This window comes from Xenopus tropicalis, chromosome 9, assembly GCF_000004195.4.
Source record: "Xenopus tropicalis strain Nigerian chromosome 9, UCB_Xtro_10.0, whole genome shotgun sequence".
NCBI lineage: Eukaryota > Metazoa > Chordata > Amphibia > Anura > Pipidae > Xenopus > Xenopus tropicalis.
In genome coordinates, this window is record NC_030685.2 from 34,473,891 (window position 1) to 34,494,085 (window position 20,195).

The 20,195-nt window shown below is 37.5% G+C and overlaps 1 protein-coding gene across 2 annotated transcripts in view; it reads left to right on the forward strand.

The window, feature by feature from the left end:
* Positions 1-20,195, forward strand: part of snx29 (sorting nexin 29) — a 270,710-nt gene continuing 250,515 nt past the window's right edge. Inside the window, exons 1-6 of one of the 2 annotated variants that reach the window (XM_031893495.1) lie at positions 1-236; positions 13,923-13,987; positions 14,445-14,497; positions 16,072-16,196; positions 17,849-18,029; positions 19,307-19,377. In XM_031893495.1, the coding sequence (XP_031749355.1) occupies positions 29-236; positions 13,923-13,987; positions 14,445-14,497; positions 16,072-16,196; positions 17,849-18,029; positions 19,307-19,377 (703 nt within the window). In that variant the 5' untranslated portion in view covers positions 1-28. The remainder of the gene's footprint in view (positions 237-13,922; positions 13,988-14,444; positions 14,498-16,071; positions 16,197-17,848; positions 18,030-19,306; positions 19,378-20,195) is intronic. The other variant, XM_002937686.5, reaches the window with a different exon arrangement.

Sequence of the window (20,195 nt, forward strand, 5' to 3'; positions counted from 1 at the left end):
GTAGTCATTAAAGTATCTCCCTTCTTTCATGTTTTTATATAATATATGCGTTATTAGCATAGGAAAAGTCTGCCATCGCCCCCTTTTTATGAAATGGTTTCTTCTTTCGCTACTGCTTCTCTGTGTCTGTGTATGGGTGCTGCCGGGATTTACTATCTGGGGAGGAGCTGCACCTTCCTGTCACCTGTCACCGCTGTTTATTTACATCTACCTGGGAAAAGCCGGGGCAATGAGTGGTGAGTATTCTGCAGCCATGCCAGAGAGTGCGTAAAGCATCCCGATGCACACATGCTTGCCATGCACTCTCACTCTCTCACTGCCAGCTAGTCACCATTCTACTTGCTAACAATATCATGTCAGTAGCTTTCCCCTGTCATTATATGTAGTCTGGATACACATACATCGCTCACATGCAAGCACCGGCTGAGACGCGACAAAGTTGCATGTTGTTGTGCCTAGGTGCAGGCTGTCTTAATCACAACATACAAGTTATGGAAAATCTTTGGCAAAATAAATCTCTGAGCTTTACAACTCTGGGCAGTGTACGGTGCCTAATCCTGTGGGTGAAGAAGTATTGTTTCTTGCTTACATACAGGAAAAACCTGCTGTCTTACAGGTAGGGTGCTTTCCTATGTATGCAGGGCACCTATTTGGCACACACATGCCTTATATAATGTAAGTCATTCAGTGCCAGAGAGTCTGGAACTCCTTGCATTTAGGGGATCTTCACTACTACTTAAGAATACAGGATCTTCCCCTGCTTCTTGGATGCAGCATCTTCCCCAGCTCCCTGGAAGCAGGATATTCCCTAACCCCTCTTATATATAGGACCAACCCTAAATCCTGCTGTTAAGGATATTTTCTATGAACTTACTAAAGCCTTTAAGTAGGAGTAGACAGCTGAGGCACTTGCCTAGAACAGAAACATTTTGGAAACATAAAATAGAATCATTAGGGTTCTTACACATGGGATTTTTTTATTTTGACATGCGTTTGAGACCCCAGGTTGAACACACTTAAATGCATCAGCTAAATGATTCCATTATATTCCTGGTTGTAATCACGAGTGTTCAGAGTTACGTTTTATGGCATTTGCGCCTCTTTGTGTTTTTTAGATGCCACATGCTGCATTTTCTTGCACTTAACATTAGAAGTCAGAGGGTTATGTTTCAAAAACTGATAAAGATGCACTAAGGTGTGTTTAAATATGTGTATAAATGCAATATATATGTTTTATTTGCTTAGCACACATTTCTTAACGCATGAAAAAATGCCCATGTGTAAGACCCCTTCTTGTCTCTCCTCTCCCTTCCTGCTACTAATTCTTCCAGAAGAGGTTATGTTGTGGTTGGACAAGTGTGGGCTCAGATTGCCACCTTTTATTTGGTGCTAATACATTTTGTCTCAGCTCTTATATCTCTTCCCCTCCATCTCATATTGGATTTACTTGGAAATACCCCTAAAATCACTCTTCAAGGGTGAAACTGAATCCCTTGGCAAATAATGATTCCCTGGCCCCCATTTAAGTAGTAAACTGCCATTCCCACCATACATAGTTTTAGGGACAGCTCACAGAACATGCAACTGAGGGAAAAAGCTCAAAGTATGAGAAACACCCTTCCTGGATCTTTAGCGGCTTCCCTCTCAGCCTCCTTACAGTTACAGCTTCTGCTCCCTTTATAAGACAAGGCAGTTTTTTATACAATTAACAGGTCACTTATATAATACACACCACATTTTGCTACATTGTATAATTAATTAGTATTAGTTAACAGTGTTAATTATGAGTTAATGAATGGCGACTTATGATAATTGATAATGCCAAACCCCCCCTCATCTATTTGAAAAATGTAATGTAATGATTGTTGAATTTAAGTTCAACCGATTAAGTTCAATGATTGTTTAATTTAAGTTAGTGCGTGGTTTAATGCAGGGATCCCCAACCTTTTATACCTGTGCACAACATTTAAATGGAAAAAGTGTTGGGGATCAACACAAGCATGAAAAAAGTTCCAGGGGTGTCAAATAAGAGCTACGATTGCCTATTTGGTAGCCCCTATGTGAACTGGCAGTCTACAGGAGGTTCTGTTTGGCAGTAAAGCCAATTTTTATGCAGCCAAAACTTGCCTCCAAGCCAGGAATTCAAAGAATTCAACCCCTCATCCAAGGGGTTGGTAAACAACATGTTGCTCACGAGCCACTGGTTGGGGATCCCTGGTGTAATGTGTAAAACAATACAGGTATGGGACCTGTTATCCAGAATGCTTGGGACCTGGGGGTTTCTGGATAAGGGATCTTTACGTAATTTGGATCTCCATACCTTAAGGGGCACATTTACTAATCCATGAACGCTCCGAAGGCATCCGAATATGTTTTTTTTCGTAATGATCGGTATTTTGCGATTTTTTCGTAAATTGTCGCGATTTTTTCGTAGCCATTACGATTTGCGCAAATTGTCGTGACTTTTTAGTAGCCATCGCGCCCAGTACGAAAGTTTCGGATTCATTCAAGCTTCAGTATCGTGACTTTCCTTGGGCCAGGTTGGAGCTGCAGAGTGCCATTGAGTCCTATGGGAGGCTTCCAAAATCATGCAAAGTCTGAAAGTAAATCGTAACGGCTACGAAAAAGTCGCAACAATTTGAGCAAGTTGTAATGGTTACGAAAAAGTCGTAACGGCGACGAAAAAATCGCGAAAAATACGAAAAAGTTGCGAAATATTCATTTTCCAATCCGAATTTTTCCCATTCGTATTCGTGGATTAGTAAATCAGCCCCTAAATTATATGTTTTGTTTACTGCTGGAAAAAAATATTGGTGTTTTTGCATGGTGGAATCAGTTTTATGTGACTATATGTATTTACTTTTTGTCAAACAACAGAAAGTCATATCTTGCTTTATACAGGCATTCTACATATACACTTATAATTTGAGCCACTGAACCATAAGACAAAGAGGGACTAAGTGGGATCAATTACCCTTTGGCTCTGAATGGCTCATTAATATTTAATGCATTGCTGTATCGGCTATGTTAAAAATTACACTTAAGAGGAAAAGGGGGTTTAGCTGAGATAACGGATGCACTAAATGTATAAACTATATAAATATCTAGAACCATAACGTAACAGAAAATAATGGAATACAGGTATGGGATCTGTTATCTGGAAACCCATAATACAGAAAGTACAGAATTACAGGAAGGCCATCTCCCATAAACTCTGTTATAAACAAATAATGATTTCCTTGTTCTCTGTAATAATAAAACAGTACCTTGTAACTGATCCCAGCTAAGATATAATTAATACTTATTGGGCTTATTGGAAGGAAAACAATTATATTGGGTTTAAGGTAAGGAGATTTAAATTATGGAAAGACCCCTTATCTGGAAAGGATAACAGGTCCCTTACCTGTATTTTTAAAGTCTGAGTAAAAAGTAAAAAGCAAAAGATTTTAATAGAACAGCGTAATTCTGTGATGACAATATCTGCTTTGCATTTACTTACTTTTAGGCATAAGTAAGCAAACTTTTGTTGTAGTTATTTTTCTTTTACACCTGATTTGCCTTTCTTTTACACCTGTCTTTACTTTCTGAACTTAAAAATACAGTCTTATTGCTAAGGTTGGCAGGCCTAATATACTAATGGCAAAAAATGGTTGCAATTCATCGTGTTTTTTTCCTCACAAGAGGTTACAGTGCTAAATCATAGTATAATGCTTTGTACTTTTTTACTATTTAGCACCTAGTTCTATGCCTCCTAATAATAAATGAGGCTCAGAGAAAGTTATATTAGTGATGTTATTCTGATTGTTATTAGGAGGAATTTCTTAGCTTTATTTTCTGGTCCTCTTCTGTTCATCTTATAGACCTTTGAAACCATTGCCTATAGAGTATGCTACCACAATGTTCCCTTTAATTTCTTGGACTTCTTGGCTGTGCGCTGAAAAAAATTCTTTTGTGCACTCTTTTTGAAATTTTGTGTGCACTTTAAAATGCTGGTGTGCACAGTACAAAATAATGTGTTTTCACTTTGTGTGCACCGCAATTTATTCTGTGCGAAGGTCTCAAAATGTGTGTGCACAGCTTAGAGAGAATAGTGCTGTGGGTGAATCTAAAATCAGCAGGTAGAGCTTTAAGACTTTTTGCTGTGCACAGAGATGGTTCATGTTTGTATGTGTGTATATGGACTGTGTGACTGGTACATACAGTGGAGGAAATAATTATTTGACCCCTCACTGATTTTGTAAGTTTGTCTAATGACAAAGAAATGAAAAGTCTCAGAACAGTATCATTTCAATGGTAGGTTTATTTTAACAGTGGCAGATAGCACATCAAAAGGAAAATCGAAAAAATAACTTTAAATAAAAGATAGCAACTGATTTGCATTTCATTGAGTGAAATAAGTTTTTGAACCCTCTAACAAAAAAAGACTTAATACTTAGTGGAAAAACCCTTGTTTGCAAGCACAGAGGTCAAACGTTTCTTGTAATTGATGACCAAGTTTGCGCACATTTTAGGAGGAATGTTGGTCCACTCCTCTTTGCAGATCATCTCTAAATCCCTAAGGTTTCGAGGCTGTCTCTGTGCAACTCTGAGCTTGAGCTCCCTCCATAGGTTTTCTATTGGATTAAGGTCCGGAGACTGACTAGGCCACTCCATGACCTTAATGTGCTTCTTCTTGAGCCACTCCTTTGTTGCCTTTGCTGTATGTTTTGGGTCATTGTCGTGCTGGAACACCCATCCACGACCCATTTTCAGTTTCCTGGCAGAGGGAAGGAGGTTGTCGTTCAGGATTTCACGATACATGGCTCCGTCCATTTTCCCGTTAATGCGAATAAGTTGTCCTGTGCCCTTAGCAGAAAAACACCCCCAAAGCAAAATGTTTCCACCCCCATGCTTGACGGTGGGGACGGTGTTTTGGGGGTCATAGATATTTTTTTTCCTCCAAACACAGCGAGTTGAGTTAATGCCAAAGAGTTCTATTTTGGTCTCATCAGACCACAGCACCTTCTCCCAGTCACTCACAGAATCATTCAGGTGTTCATTAGCAAACTTCAGACGGGCCTGCACATGTGCCTTCTTGAGCAGGGGGACCTTGCGAGCCCTGCAGGATTTTAATCCATTGCGGTGTAATGTGTTTCCAATGGTTTTCTTGGTGACTGTGGTCTCTGCTAATTTGAGGTCATTAACTAACTCCTCCCGTGTAGTTCTAGGATGCTTTTTCACCTTTCTCAGAATCATTGACACCCCACGAGGTGAGATCTTGCGTGGAGCCCCAGAGCGAGGTCGATTGATGGTCATTTTGTGCTCCTTCCTTTTTCGAACAATCGCACCAACAGTTGTCACCTTCTCTCCCAGCTTCTTGCTAATGGTTTTGTAGCCCATTCCAGCCTTGTGCAGGTCTACAATTTTGTCTCTGACATCCTTGGACAGCTCTTTGGTCTTTCCCATGTTGGAGAGTTTGGAGTCTGCTTGATTGATTGATTCTGTGGACAGGTGTCTTTTATACAGGTGACTAGTTAAGACAGGTGTCCTTAATGAGGTTGACTAATTGAGAAGTGTCTAACCACTCTGTGGGAGCCAGAACTCTTAATGGTTGGTAGGGGTTCAAAAACTTATTTCACTCAATGAAATGCAAATCAGTTGCTATCTTTTATTTAAAGTTATTTTTTCGATTTTCCTTTTGATGTGCTATCTGCCACTGTTAAAATAAACCTACCATTGAAATGATACTGTTCTGAGACTTTTCATTTCTTTGTCATTGGACAAACTTACAAAATCAGTGAGGGGTCAAATAATTATTTCCTCCACTGTATACATTATTTAAGAGTTAAGGTAAAGTGGAATTATTTAAGAAAAACAATGTGGTTTGTAATATGCACACACAGAAATAGATCTTATTAAATAACATACAAAGTGAAAGCAGTTACACTCATATTTACATGAAGCTTCACAACTTCAGGTCAGGAAATAGACTGAGGAGCTTAACTCTCAGCTGAAATAATGGAATAATGAACCTTCACCCTTCTCTGTGAACATTACATTTGGTTAGATAGTTTAAAAGTTATCTGAGAGTGGCACCAGGGCTAGAATATATAAGGACCTATATTTAAATATAGCTTTATTATCCATATAACTGATATTGTGTGCACGTTTTCATCAATTTGACTTTGGCAAACTATAACATAAAATCTGGGCCATCCTTTATCTCATATCCCAATGCTTTTGAAGGTCCTCTTATTAACGAGAGTGCTGAATCACTGTTTTTCCATGATAATATTAGTGAAATTCTCCTTAAAGTTTCTCTGAGACACTTCAACAGATAGATGTACAACAGATATTATTATAATTTAAAATCCTAATCACGTAAGGCAGTTTGTCTTTAAATTACACCAAAAGCAGTAACATTATACATTAGCTATGGAAAAGTATCTTTAAAAAGGTATGTCACTCAAAAAACCCGAGGCAGTTCTAAGAGGCCCATTTACTAAAGGTCGTTTTTTTCATGCACAGAAATACGATTGTGAAAGTTGGGTAATTGTGAATTAAAAATGTAGATGTCAGTGGTAGCTGTCCTATTTCAATTGGCTAATCTTTATTTGCTTTTTGGGTTTAGGGGTTTTTCAGGGGTTTTTTTACTCTTTCATGTTTTTTGTGGTTTTTTTTTTCATTTCTGCTTTTTTTAATGTTTTAATTAAATAACTTGGCATTCATTGTTTTAGAGAAATTAGATTATTCATTGTCTCAAAAACCTCTAAAACCACAAAAAAAAACAAATGTTGATAAACATGCCCACTTTTTCATTGTTAGAATACCTTTTTGCTTCCAGTATTCCAGGTTGTTTAGCCTAAGTTCTGTGTCCCCTGAAGCGTTTGTGTGCTCCATTGGTGGTCAAGCTGACCCTTTGCATAAACTACTAGGATGAAAAAAAAGACTTTCTGCATCAGACTGGATTTAGTGGGACATTTTCTAAACTGTCCCAAGAAATTTTGTGGGCACATGGTACACTATGAGGGGGTATGTAGGGGGTGCTACCCATACTAGGGGTCATTTACCTCTACACCACAGTGTGCAAAGTATGGTTTTAAGACAAAATCACCATGTGTTTTACATAAAATGCAGCATCTTTTCTCATGATTAAAGTGTAGCTGCAGTCACTGGGGGAGATGCCCATGATACAGTTGTTGCTAATATGAAGTAGTTGCACTTGCACTGTTATATGACACAATTAAATTAAAATTTTTGGTTGACATTATTTCCATGCAGTATTCTGCATGAGAGCGAACGTAAATGCCCTAATTCTTTTGGTGCAGCTGTGATTTTTAGCTGCCTCCTCAATACATAAGAGTGACTCTTGGTACTTGGTTACATAGTAACTGATTCATTCTCAGTGCTGTCATTATTAGAATAAGGAAGGCGACACTAGCAATGAAGAATTTATATCTCATATTAGTTAAGTTAGATCACGAAAATATACCATTTGTGCAGCATGATAATGTATACCAACATGTATTAGCAAAACTTTCTAGAGCCTAACAGTTCCGGAATATAATCATGGAACAGGAAGGAAAAGGAAATCCTATGCACACAGGAACATTTCACTTATGGACTTATTGGTCGAATTTATTACCATGGACATTTGCAAGCATATATTTAAGGCCCTGGTTCTTTAGATAAATATAATTTCATAGGGACCAGCTGCTTTCAGAAATGTTGATGTTTATTATGTTTTCAAACATTTTCTTTCTCTGTGGCCTTAGAAATACTGACACATAGTTTACTTAAATACATACTACTGGGTCATTCCGAGGACCCAACAGCATATTATTGGTGGATAAGTAAAATTTCATAATACCTGTAACTGGAAATTTAAATTGTGTAGCCCTGGTAAAAAAATTTCCTCAGTGATAGCAAATGAGCCTAGGTAAATATCCATTCTAAATGTTAAACTCTTGTCCTGTATATATGTATGGTTGCTTACTTCCCTGACTATGGGATGGATATGCACATACTGTGACACACCTTTTATTTGGTGCTAATACATTTTGTCTTGGCTCTTATATCTCTTCCCCTCCATCTCATATTGGATTTACTTGAAAATACCCCTAAAATCACTCTTCAAGGGTGAAACTGAATCCCTTGGCAAATAATGATTCTCCAGCCCCCGTTTAAGTAGTAAACTGCCATTACCTTGCCATTCCCACCATACATAGTTTTAATGAATGCTCACAGAACAAGCGGCTTCCCTCTCAGCCTCCATACAGTTACAGCTTCTGCTCCCTTTATAAGACAAGGCAGTTTTTTATACAATTAACAGGTCACTTATATAATACACACCACATTTTGCTACATTGTATAATGAATTAGTATTAGTTAATGGTGTTAATTATGAGTTAATGAATGGCGACTAATGATAATTGATAGTGCCAAACCCCCCCTCATCTGTTTGAAAAATGCAATGTTGTGATTGTCGAATTTAAGTTAGTGTGTGGTGTAATGCAGGGATCCCCAACCTTTTATACCTGTGCGCAACATTTAAATGGAAAAAGTGTTGGGGATCAACACAAGCATGAAAAAAGTTCCAGGGGTGTCAAATAAGAGCTATGATTGGCTATTTGGTAGCCCCTATGTGAACTGGCAGTCTACAGAAGGTTCTGTTTGGCAGTAAAGCCAATTTTTATGCAGTCAAAACTTGCCTCCAAGCCAGGAATTCAAAGAATTCAACCCCTCATCCAAGGGGTTGGTGAGCAACATGTTGCTCACGAGCCATTGGTTGGGGATCCCTGGTGTAATGTGTAAGACAATACAGGTATGGGACCTGTTATCCAGAATGCTTTGGACCTGGGGTTTTCTGGATAAAGGAATATTTACGTAATTTGGGTCTCCATACCTTAAGTCTGCTAAAAAATCATTTAAATATTGAATAAGCCCAGTAGGATTGTTTTGCCTCCAATAAGGATTAATTATATCTTAGTTATGATCAAGTACACGGTTCTGTATTATAATTACTGAGAAAAAGGAAATCATTTTCAAAAATCAAAATTATTTGCTTATAATGAAGTCTATGGGAGACAGTCTTTCCGTAATTTTGAACTTTCTGGATAATGGGTTTACAGATAACAGGTCCTATACCTCTACTGGTTTACATGAAAAGAGAAATGTGTTTTGTTGCTTAAAAGATCAGTCTGCAATTGCTATTCATTTATAGAAAAGCATTATATTTTCTTCAATAATCTTGTTCAGCAAACTGTACCTTTTAGACATCATTATTCCCTGGACAGAAGTTAAGGGGTTGTAAAAATAATTCTAATTTTTATTTATTTTTTTTCTCTGTAATAATAAAACAGTACCTTGTACTTGATCCCAACTAAGATATAATTAATCCTTATTGGTGGCAAAACAAGCCTATTTTATTCAATATTTAAATGATTTTAAGCAGAGCTTAAGTTATGGAGATCCAAATTATGGAAAGATCCCTTATCTAGAAAACCCAGGGTCCCAAGCATTCTGGATAACGGGTCCTATACCCCCATAGAGCTTACCATCTATGTGGGTGAGTAACTTAGACACAAATAAGAAGGCAATAAGTGTAGCTATTCGCAGTGCCTGGGGCCCTAAGTGGCAAAATGAAATCAGATACTGTACTAGTGAGGTAGGGTTTAGATTTAGTTTTGAACAGACTCCATGGAAAGCATTCCAGAGGTACAGGACAGCAATTTTCTTTGCAAATTTTACATTTTAAAAAAAGTGAAGGTATCAAATTAATTCCTGCAATCATTGTGATGCATAATGACCAGGCAGTTATACAGTAATGATTCTTCACATTTTGTGGTGTGTTCTAGTGCCAAGAGCTACTATTACAATGCACCTGCAGTTCTTGTGATGCCAAAGTAATGTCCAGGCTCTTTACAGTGCTGGTTCTTTTCATTTTCTACATGTACTGAAGCCAAGAATTACAACTAGAATGCAGAAATGAGACTCATTTTCTTTTAAGCTAGCTTTTTCTGAAGTATCCATGTTTCCTTCTTTCTTTAAATAAGTAGCAATGCGCTTACATAAAAATTCATTTTATGTCAAGTGGTAGGTTCCTGGCTTTGTTTTCCTGTGGCAGAGTGTATACCGACTGCTCGCCAAACAGTTACGGCATCATTTCATACCAACTGTCTGCATTATTTGGAAATAAAACATTCATAGACTAGATGCATTAAAACACATTTCCAGGTTATAAAATATTGCAGAAATATTGCAGCCTTAAAAATAATTTTATTTTTAAAGTTCTGTACTAAAATGGTCATGGGGATCTTAAAGCATAAGTAAGCCTTTTATTTTAAAATTCCCTAAAATTGGTCTAAACAGCCCCCAGAATAATAAATAATCCCTGCATGCAGATTTATTTTGTTTCTCTATTACAAGCAGCTGAATGTCAGCTCTTTTACTGACTTCCTTTCCTAGTGTGAAGCTCTGCCCCTTTTCCTTTCTGAGCACTCTTTCTTTTTCCAATTATGAACCTGGCCTCACCAAAGGAAAGGTTTGAAGTAGGCTCACAGAAGGGCGACAGTACAGGTAGCAGGAAACCCAGTATGTAGAAAACTTCATAATACGGGAAGATCATCTCTTGGGGTTGTTTTCTCTGGAAAAAGTGTGCTTGCATGGGAACAAGATTACTCTGTACAGTTCAAGTACATTAGAGGGGGTTATAGGCAGATAGGGGATATTCTTTTTTCCCATAAAAATCAGCGTACCAGAGGCCACCCCTTTAGATTAGAGGAATGGAACTTTGATTTGAAGCAGCGTAGGTGTTTTTTTACAGCGAGGGCAGTGAGGTTGGAAAAATGGTTTAGTTAGATGAAGCAGGGTTTTACATATGAGTTGGTTTATGCAATATATTTTTAGAAAGACCTACATTGTTTGGGGATATAGTTTTCCTTTAATTTAATTTCCTTTTGATACAGAGCAGACAACTCATTCTGTATAACTGAAACCTTGCAGTAATTTTTGTCTGTTGTCCTAATGAAAATCAGAATTTTAGAATACAGAAGATGGTAGCGATAAATGATTTGAAACATTGTTTTGGCGCACTATTCATGCCCAAGCCCAGAATGCCTGTTTAAGAAAGTGCCTGAAACATTTGGCATCTGTTTTTGTAGACGGCAGATTGTTAAAGTGGAAATAATCCATAACTGAACTGATTCAGCTGAACTATGCACAATATATTATCACATCACTGATTCTTTTCTGCCTCTGGCTTCTGTTGATTTTAGTTTTTCATTCTGGAAATTAACCTCTTATGTACCAAATGGGAAGTGTGTAAATTGGGTACTTACTATCAGAACACATTTATTATTACAGGTATTGGACCTGTTATCCAGAATGCTCAGTACCTGGGGTTTTTTTTTTACAAGGGATGTTTTGAAATTTGTATCTCCATACCTTAAATCAACTAAAAAATCATTAAACATTAATAAAACCCAATAGGACCCAATAGGACTGAATCATTAATCCAATAAGGATTAATGATATCTTAGTTGGACTCAAGTATAAGGAACTTTTAATTTATTACAGAGAAAAAGGATATCATTGTTAAAAGTTAGGATTATTTGCTAATAATGGAGTCTATGAGAGATGGCCTTTCCATAATGCAGAACTTTTTGGATAACGGATAAAACTGGATACTGGAAAAACAAAAAATGACTGCAGGGCAGTGAAGAATGCACCAAATACAGGCATGTGATCTTTGATCTGGAATACTTGGCACTTGGGGTTTGCTGGATGAGGGATCTTTCCGTTATTTGGATCTCTGTACCTAAATCAACTAAAAATCATTTAAAAATAAAATAAAACCAAGAAGATTGTTTTGCCACCGATATGGATTCATGCAGTATAGTTACCATCAAGTACAAGGTACTGTTTTCTTATTAAAGAGAAAAAAGAAATCATTTTAAAAATTTGAACTATTTGCCTTAAATGGACTGTGTGGGAGATAACCATCTTTGCCTGCATTTAAATCTCTGCTAAGGAGGGCGATTAATCTCCCTGAAATGCCTTTCTACTGGCAATAAAGTGAATCACTGGTGGAAAGGCCTATGCGTCGCTTCCTTTTTCTGAAGAAGTGCAAAGTTTCCTTCTCATACAGGCAATTTTGTGTGACTTCGGAAAACAATGCTACATATGCGTATGTCTTTCCACCAGCGATACATTTTATTGCCAGTGGAAAGGCACTTCAGGGAGATTAGTTGCCTGTGGTAGCTAATACTAAACGATACTGACTTATCTCCTCATGTACCATAGCCCTTACAGATATTGTTAATAAATCATTCCCTATCCCAGTGGAGCATTTACTTACAGTATTACATTAATGCATACCAGAGCTGTTAACCTTCCTGTGTGTGTGTGGGAGGAAACTGGAATAGTCAAAGAAAACCTATGCAGACAAAGGGTGAACACAGCAACTCCATTCAGGAATGAGTCCAGGATGGAATCAAGATAGAGGGTGATTAAAGCTGATTTCTGGTGTCTACATTACATTTTTTAATGTTGAAGAAAAGACCCAAAAATTGCAGACATTTTATTGATTGCTAATCCTTGGCAAACTTTGTGCCTTTTATTAAATGCAATATGGGGGGATGTATTTCTGGTATGTAAGTTGTTTAAAAGTAGTCCTGTTGGCTGGAAGTGGGCCTTAAGGGCCGTGACACACAGGGAGATTAGTCGCGCCACAACAAATCTTTGTTGGCGCGGGGGAGATTAGTCGCGCCACGACAAATCTTTATTGTCGCGGGCGACTAATCTCCCCGAAATGCCATCCCACTGGCTAGAATGTAAATCGCCGGTGGGATGGCATACGCGGCGCCGCGATTTGCTAAAGTCGTCAAAGTTTCCTCTCAAGGCAACTTCAGCATATCGTGCCTAATCGCGACTAATCTCCCCGTGTACCCCTGCCCTAAAGGAGTTAAGCCCCCCAAGCTTGGACAAGGACAAGTAGACTTGTTACATCATCATATTCTTATTACTTTATCTACAACTGTGTGATATACTATGTAACTGGCTTACTTCATGAACAGAGCACTGTACTACAAAGGCTTCAAGCCTATCCTGAAAGCATGGGACTAATAGTTTTATACCACAAAGGCTTTGAGTCTATCCTGATAGTACGGGACATATTGTATACCATATGTCCTAATCTTGTTTATGTGGATTTCCTCCTGGTGCTGTTGTTTTTTCCCACAGCAACCTCTTTCCTTACAAAAATACACTGATAGCTTATTCGCTTGTGAATAAAGTGACCTTTTTGTCACTAATTTAGTCAGCAAGTTGTACTAGGTCAAGGACTGATTTCAGTGACTGATGCAGTGTGTTGCTATATAATAACAGCAAGAAGATAGGCATTTTGTTTTTTAACTATATTTATTGAGTTTTGTTTAAGATTACAGAAATAAAGGTGTACATGCACATGTGGAGTAGCGACCTGGTTTGGTTGGAGCCTCTCTAACACAGGAGGGAGGACTCTTTTGTGATTTTGTGGCATTTTTCTGGAGTTAGGTGCCACCTATAGATGATTTTCTTGTTGGATTCTAAATGGTTGGTATCTCCTCGGATAATGATGTTGTTGTTTATCGCCATTGCTCCGATGATTGTACTTTGCATATCAGCATTGCATTTGGTCATATAGGAATGTTTAGTATCAAGGTGGGTCTGATTCTAGATATTTGTAACACTGGGATAGTGTTCCTCTCATGTCCGATCTGTTGCTGCATAGATGTTCAATGAGGGTTTGAGGGTATATAAGGCAAAAGTGGATAACATTTCTCAAAAATTGTCCTTTTCCTGCTGATTCAACTGTTCTCTTATAGATATCTTAAAAATGCTGTTGGTACTGAGGAAGGCTTTGTTTCAGAATGAAGTTAATGATCAAATATCTATTCTTGCAGTGTCACAGAATAATGATGGCAAGAGGCAGTATCTGATGGAGAGATTGCTGGATGCAGTAAAACAGGTCAGATTTTATCTTTGAGGCAGCAGTGTATAAGAAATGTAATGTGCTTATTCTTACTTCCTGTTTTATATTCATAAACTTTGCTTTGTTGGCAGCTTTGCAAAGGTTCCCATTTTTTGTATTTGCCCCAAAAATGCATATTGAATACAAACAGCTGACTAGTACAGTAATAGGGCTGATTAGTATCCATGCTCACTGTCATTATTTTATTCCCAGAGACATGTCCAGAGTAAAGAGATCAATCTTGCTGAAATCAGCTTTCTTTGTGTACAGTATAGGAATGTGACTTACATATCAGTTACAAATAAATGATTTCCGTATTGTATGAGAGTACGGATAGCCATTTGCAAAACTGAGGAAAGCTTATAAGAAAAATCATGGCAGCTTATTAAACTCAGTAACCACATTTATGTTTTTGAAATGCATGTGATAACTTTACATTACCCTTCTATTGCAGTGCCAGATTCGATTTGGAGGGCGCAAGGAAATAGCTTCGGATTCTGATAGCAGGTAAACTGGCTACCCAGCAGCAATTTATGTACAGTATACTATTTTGCTAAGCAGGTCAGTTGTATAAGTAAAGGGAAATCATTTTCTGTGTTTGTTAGGGGACCTGTCACCCACATATAAAAAGCTGTATAATAAAAGTCCTTTGCAAATTAAATGTAAAACCCAATTTTTTTGGGTTGGGTTGGGCAGGCAATGTATGGTTGACAGATCAGATTTTTAATTACAATTACTTTCACTTTCCATTCAGCACTTTCTACATGTCAACAGGATTTATTTCTTAGGGTGACAGGTCCCCTTTTAAATTTCTCTTCTACCTACTAAAACAATGTTTTGCTGGATTTGCTTCCTAGAACTTCTTCAAATGTTAAATCATATGCTTTTATGCTTAACATATCTGTAGTAAGATCAAGCACTGTAGTTTCAGAAACAAAAAGCAAACACAATGAAAAAGCAGAGAATAAAGTTTAGGTCTCTTAAATACATACTACAGGTCTGGGACCTGTTATCCAGAATGTTTGGGACCTGGGTTTTTCCGCGTAAGGAGTTTTTCCATAATTTGGATCTTCATACCTGAAGTCTACTACTAAATCTTTAATTAAACCCAAAAGAATTGTTTTGCTTCCAATAAGGATTAATTATAGCTTAGTTAACCACAAGTACAGGATGTTTTAGAGAAAAAACTAGAATTATTTGCTTAGAATGGAGTCTGTATGGCTAATGGACCCCATACCTGTATTTTGCAATAAAAATCACTAATAACTATTTAATTTGATTTTATATATATATATATATATATATATATATATATATATATAGTATAAAAAAGACCAGCAACTCCGGAGTTGCTGGTCTTTTTTATACTATTGGAACCCTTTACCGAGCACCCGAGGTATGTTATGTAGCGGTGTGCCATCCTTTGTGTATATATATATATATATATATAGATATATATATAGGGCAGACACATTTACTCACTGTTTTACAGAAATTATACGTCATTTACATCACTGCCTGCTCCAGTGGAGCTTACAACCTTACAACCTAAAGACACAATCACAGTATGGGCAATTTTAACAGGAGCAAATTAACCTACCAATTACCCTTAACAAACTCCTTGCAGATAGTGCCCATTAAAGAACATACTAGTGAGTTGAAATTTATAGTTGTTGTTTTGTTTTTTGTTTTTTTTTGCTTTGCTTTTGCCAGTCAGCATATCAAATTTCCTTTTTACTTAAAGGAATACTGTCACAGGAAAATACATCAGTTAATAGAGTTTTCCCAGCAGATAAATTTGACATTGCTTTTGTAAGGGTACAAAAGTCATGCTGTTGTATTTGTTGGCTGAAATATGTGCACATCTATTTAAATATGGGCTTACTAAAAAAGTAACATATTCTATAAGGAATTATCTAGATATAAAATGTATTTTTTTTTTTTACATAGGAATTCTAATTAATGTGCTTTAGAAGCAGTGCCAGTGATAGCACGTGGTAATACGCTTTTACTTCCATGAAGGAGATGTCTATATAACGCTCAGCATGCAGTGCTTTAATTAAAGATTTGTTTCATTGCAGAGTTATTTGTCTGTGTGCACAGTTTGAAGCTGTGCTGCAACATGGCTTGAAAAGGAGCAGAGGATTAGCACTAACAGCAGCAGCAATCAAACAGGCAGCAGGATTTGCAAGTAAAACAGAAACAGGTAACCAGTTATTATTGCCAATATGCTTAATTATGTTGTGACAGTTCCACTGCATGCATTTTGAACAAGTTGTTTCAGACACAATTTATTTTGTCATTGGCTAATGTACGAAGCATTCTATGAGAAGTTAAACTCTTTAGGTTTACCTTGCATTAATAGGAGTGGTTCCTTGGCTGCTCCACCTGTATACTCTATCTATTTACATCATATTTTTTAATGCAAGCAAGACTTTATTGAGAGAACAAGAAAACAGGCTACTGTACATTTTAATATTCAGTGGCAACTGTACATTTTAATAACCATTGTAGATATGACAAAGAGACATATTACATTGTAGGATTAGTAGTTGGACAGTGGGTACCTCTAATTTTAGTTTATGTCAGTCGAGAGTTTTTCATACTGTAGGCTTATTTTCAAATGGCAAAACACACAGACAGCATTAACCCCTATTAAAACAACAGCAAAAAGTTAAATTTACAGTTATAAAAATGTTATTTGATGTTATGTTAGATCAGCTGCATATAAATGAATCATTATGAATCACAGTGACGCTAAAAGACTAAGGGGCTGATTTACTAAGACACGAATTCGAATCCGAATTGGAAAAATTCCGATTGGAAAACGAACATTTTGCGACTTTTTCGTATTTTTTGCGATTTTTTCGTTGCCGTTACGACTTTTCGTAATTGTCGTGACTTTTTCGTAACCATTACGACTTGCGCGAAAAGCCGCGACTTTTTCGTAGCCGTTATGATATGCTCGTATCTTGTTGCGACTTTTTCGTATTGAGCGCTCGTAAACTGCGGGCAAAACTTTCAGACTTTGCATGATTTTGGAAGCCTCCCATAGGACTCAATGGCACTCTGCAGCTCCAACCTGGCCCAAGAAAAGTCACCATACTGAAGCTTGAATGAATTCGAATCTTTCGTACTCGGCGCGAAAGCTGCGAAAAAGTCGCGACTTTTCGCGCAAGTCATAACGCTACGAAAAAGTTGCGACATTTTGCGAAACAGTCGCAACGGCTATGAAAAAGTCGCGTCAATTTTCCGAAAAATCACAAAATACCGATCATTACGAAAAAAACGCATTCGGACGCATTTGGCCAGTTCGTGCATTAGTAAATGTGCCCCTAAGCCTTGCTCCCTGGAGGTTACTGTTGGTATCACCATTATTTGCATAATTTAACATCTGTTTTTTAGCTCTTTCCTAGTACTGTAGGTTTCATACCTTTTTAAAGGAGGATGACGCTTTCTGGGCACCCTGAAAATAAATCCGGCCCTGTTTTTTGCTTCAATTCATTTTACAGATCATATGTCCCTTCCTGATTCTTGCTATTTTTTAGTCTCAGAGAAATAGGATAGTTGATCCAGGTCTTAAAGAATATAAGTCAACTTGATTAAAGTAGGAACCACTGACCTGTAGGCAAACTAAGCTGTCTATGGGGCTGCAGGAAGTACTGCAAAACATTTGCTCTCAAACAGTGCAAATTAACTTATGTATAAAGCTATATCAATAGCAACATTGAAAATTATTTAAAGATTGACACAGTCAGCATTTATCTGATTAGCATGTGGTTTCTATCCATTATATACAGTATAAATGATTAGGTGTATGGGATACAGATCACATGCTTGTTCTTTTTCATTTTCTAGATCCTGTATTCTGGGTATACGTGAAAGAAATTCTCAGTAAACATGAACTTCAGCGGTTCTACTCTTTGAAAACCATCACTACAGATATAGGAAGAGGTCGTGCCTGGCTGCGCTGTGCTCTAAATGAACATTCTTTGGAGCGATATGTACATATGCTGCTTGGAGATACAAACAGGCTTAGGTAATGCTGTGGTTCTGTTATATAAGTATGTTCATTGTTTAGAACACCTAAACAAGTCTTTGTTCTTGCTAGTTATTTTGACAGGACATTTTATAGATAGAGTGATGTGTAAAAGTATTGGTGCCTTTCCTGATTTCCCCATGATCGCATTTATGTCGCACTAAATGGGTTCTGATTTTTAAAGGGGCAGTATACACCTATATAACTCTGCCCAAAATGAGCACATAAATAAGACTTGGAATGAAAATGTATTGTGCCTTTCCTTCACTGGCAGAATCCAGATTTTTCAAAGTTTTGGTAATATAAATGCATAATTAAAGATTGTTTTGTTTTACCCTTCTCTACCACCCTCCCTCCACCCCCTTCTAAACAGGGTAATTTGTTCATATGGAGATAAGGAGCTCTGTATTAACAAATTCTCTCCCTCCCCTACTATGTAACCTTTGTTAGGTATGATGCACATTGTGTCTTATTACCATGGTTAGCACCTTGTGGAAAAAAGTGTTGATATCCTCTTGTTTTACCACTTAGCTGCACTTATCGACCCTTCATGTGCATCAGCCAGGGTTCTTTAATCTGCCACAGTTTTCCACCAGGCAGCAGTAGTGGACAAAATACCCTGTGTGCCATAAGCTTAAAGGTCCCCATACACCTTAAGATCCGCTCGCTTGGCGGGTGGGCGATATCGGGAGAATACAGGCTAATTATAATGACTGGCATAGGAAAAGTCGGGCCGATCCGACTAGATTTTTAAACCTGCCCGAGATCTGGCTGATTTCAGGCCAGATATTGGTCGGGCAGGCCCGTCAGTAGTGCCCAAACACGGGCCGATTAGCTGCCAAATCGGTCTAAGGGACTGATATCGGCAACTAGAATCGGCCCGTGAATGGGGACCTTTGGGCTTTAAGGAAAACAAGCAGCCCCTATATCAAGGGCTTATTTGTGGATTGGTAATGTATTTTATTTATTTTTATTATTTTAACTTGTTGCCAGACTTGCCAGAACCAGAGAGGGGTTCATTTTCTAACAGGAAGTGGTTTAGTGTTCAGTGCAAAACATTACAAAAATCATAAATATATTGGAATGAAAACAATAGGCCAAGATTATTCAGTACAAGGCCTGTTCATTAAGTGGGGCACACCGCCTTTTTAAACAAACTCTTCAGTGTTACATATATAGAAAAATCAGAACTGGGACAAATATACTTTCGGAACTTTACTTCTGTGTGTTTATATAAGGAAAAAAAAATAATCTAAATGCATGTTATCTGTGTTTAGTTTCTTCTATGAAGACTGGTCATTTTTATTGGATGAAGAGCGTTCTAGCATGCTTCCTACCATGGCTGCTGGTAAAACATTATTTTCTTAAAAATGTTTTTTGTCTATCTGTAAGTTAATGTGTCCACCCAAACATAAGTGTTCTGTAATGACAAGCTGCACAACCCACCTTTTATAGTCCTGTTATAGATAAAATAATAGCTACAGATTTCTGCCATTCTATACACCTCTTCATCTCTTAATGGGGCAGGGAGGAACTGCTGGTTTTAATATTTTTTTTATTATAATTAATGTTTTGTATACAGCTTGATTGTTTATTATTCTTTGCAGGCATGCTAGAGCTTTCTGTTGCTTTGACTTGGCAAAGAGACTGTATTATGTGTGCCGTTTGGCTGATGGCACACAGGATGCTTAAATGGGAAATTAATGACAACACCAGTACTGCTACTTTTCAGCCCTGTGTTATTTTGGGAATAGTGCCAGTGCTTTCACTGCCAGGTGTTTTCCTTTAAATCAATGGCAAGTAGCAGGTGGTGATTATGAATCTCCTGAAAAGATGTCCCCCTGCAACCTACTGTTGACATGATTGGGAAGCACCTGACATTTGACAATTTGTACCTACTTTCTTAGTTTTGCTTCACTTCTACATTTAAACAGTGTCCCTAGCAGATAGGCAATGGTTTGTATAACAAACTCGGTAATACCTAGGGGTGGGGGTGTCAAGATAAAGTAATACAGTTTTGGTATCTGTTATCAGGAATGCTCAGGATTTGAGGGTTTCTAGATTAGGGGTCTTTCTATTACTTGTATCATCATACATTAAGGGGCAGATTTATCAAAATGTGAGTTTAGAGCTTAATACATAAAAACTCACCTATGGTCCATTAAT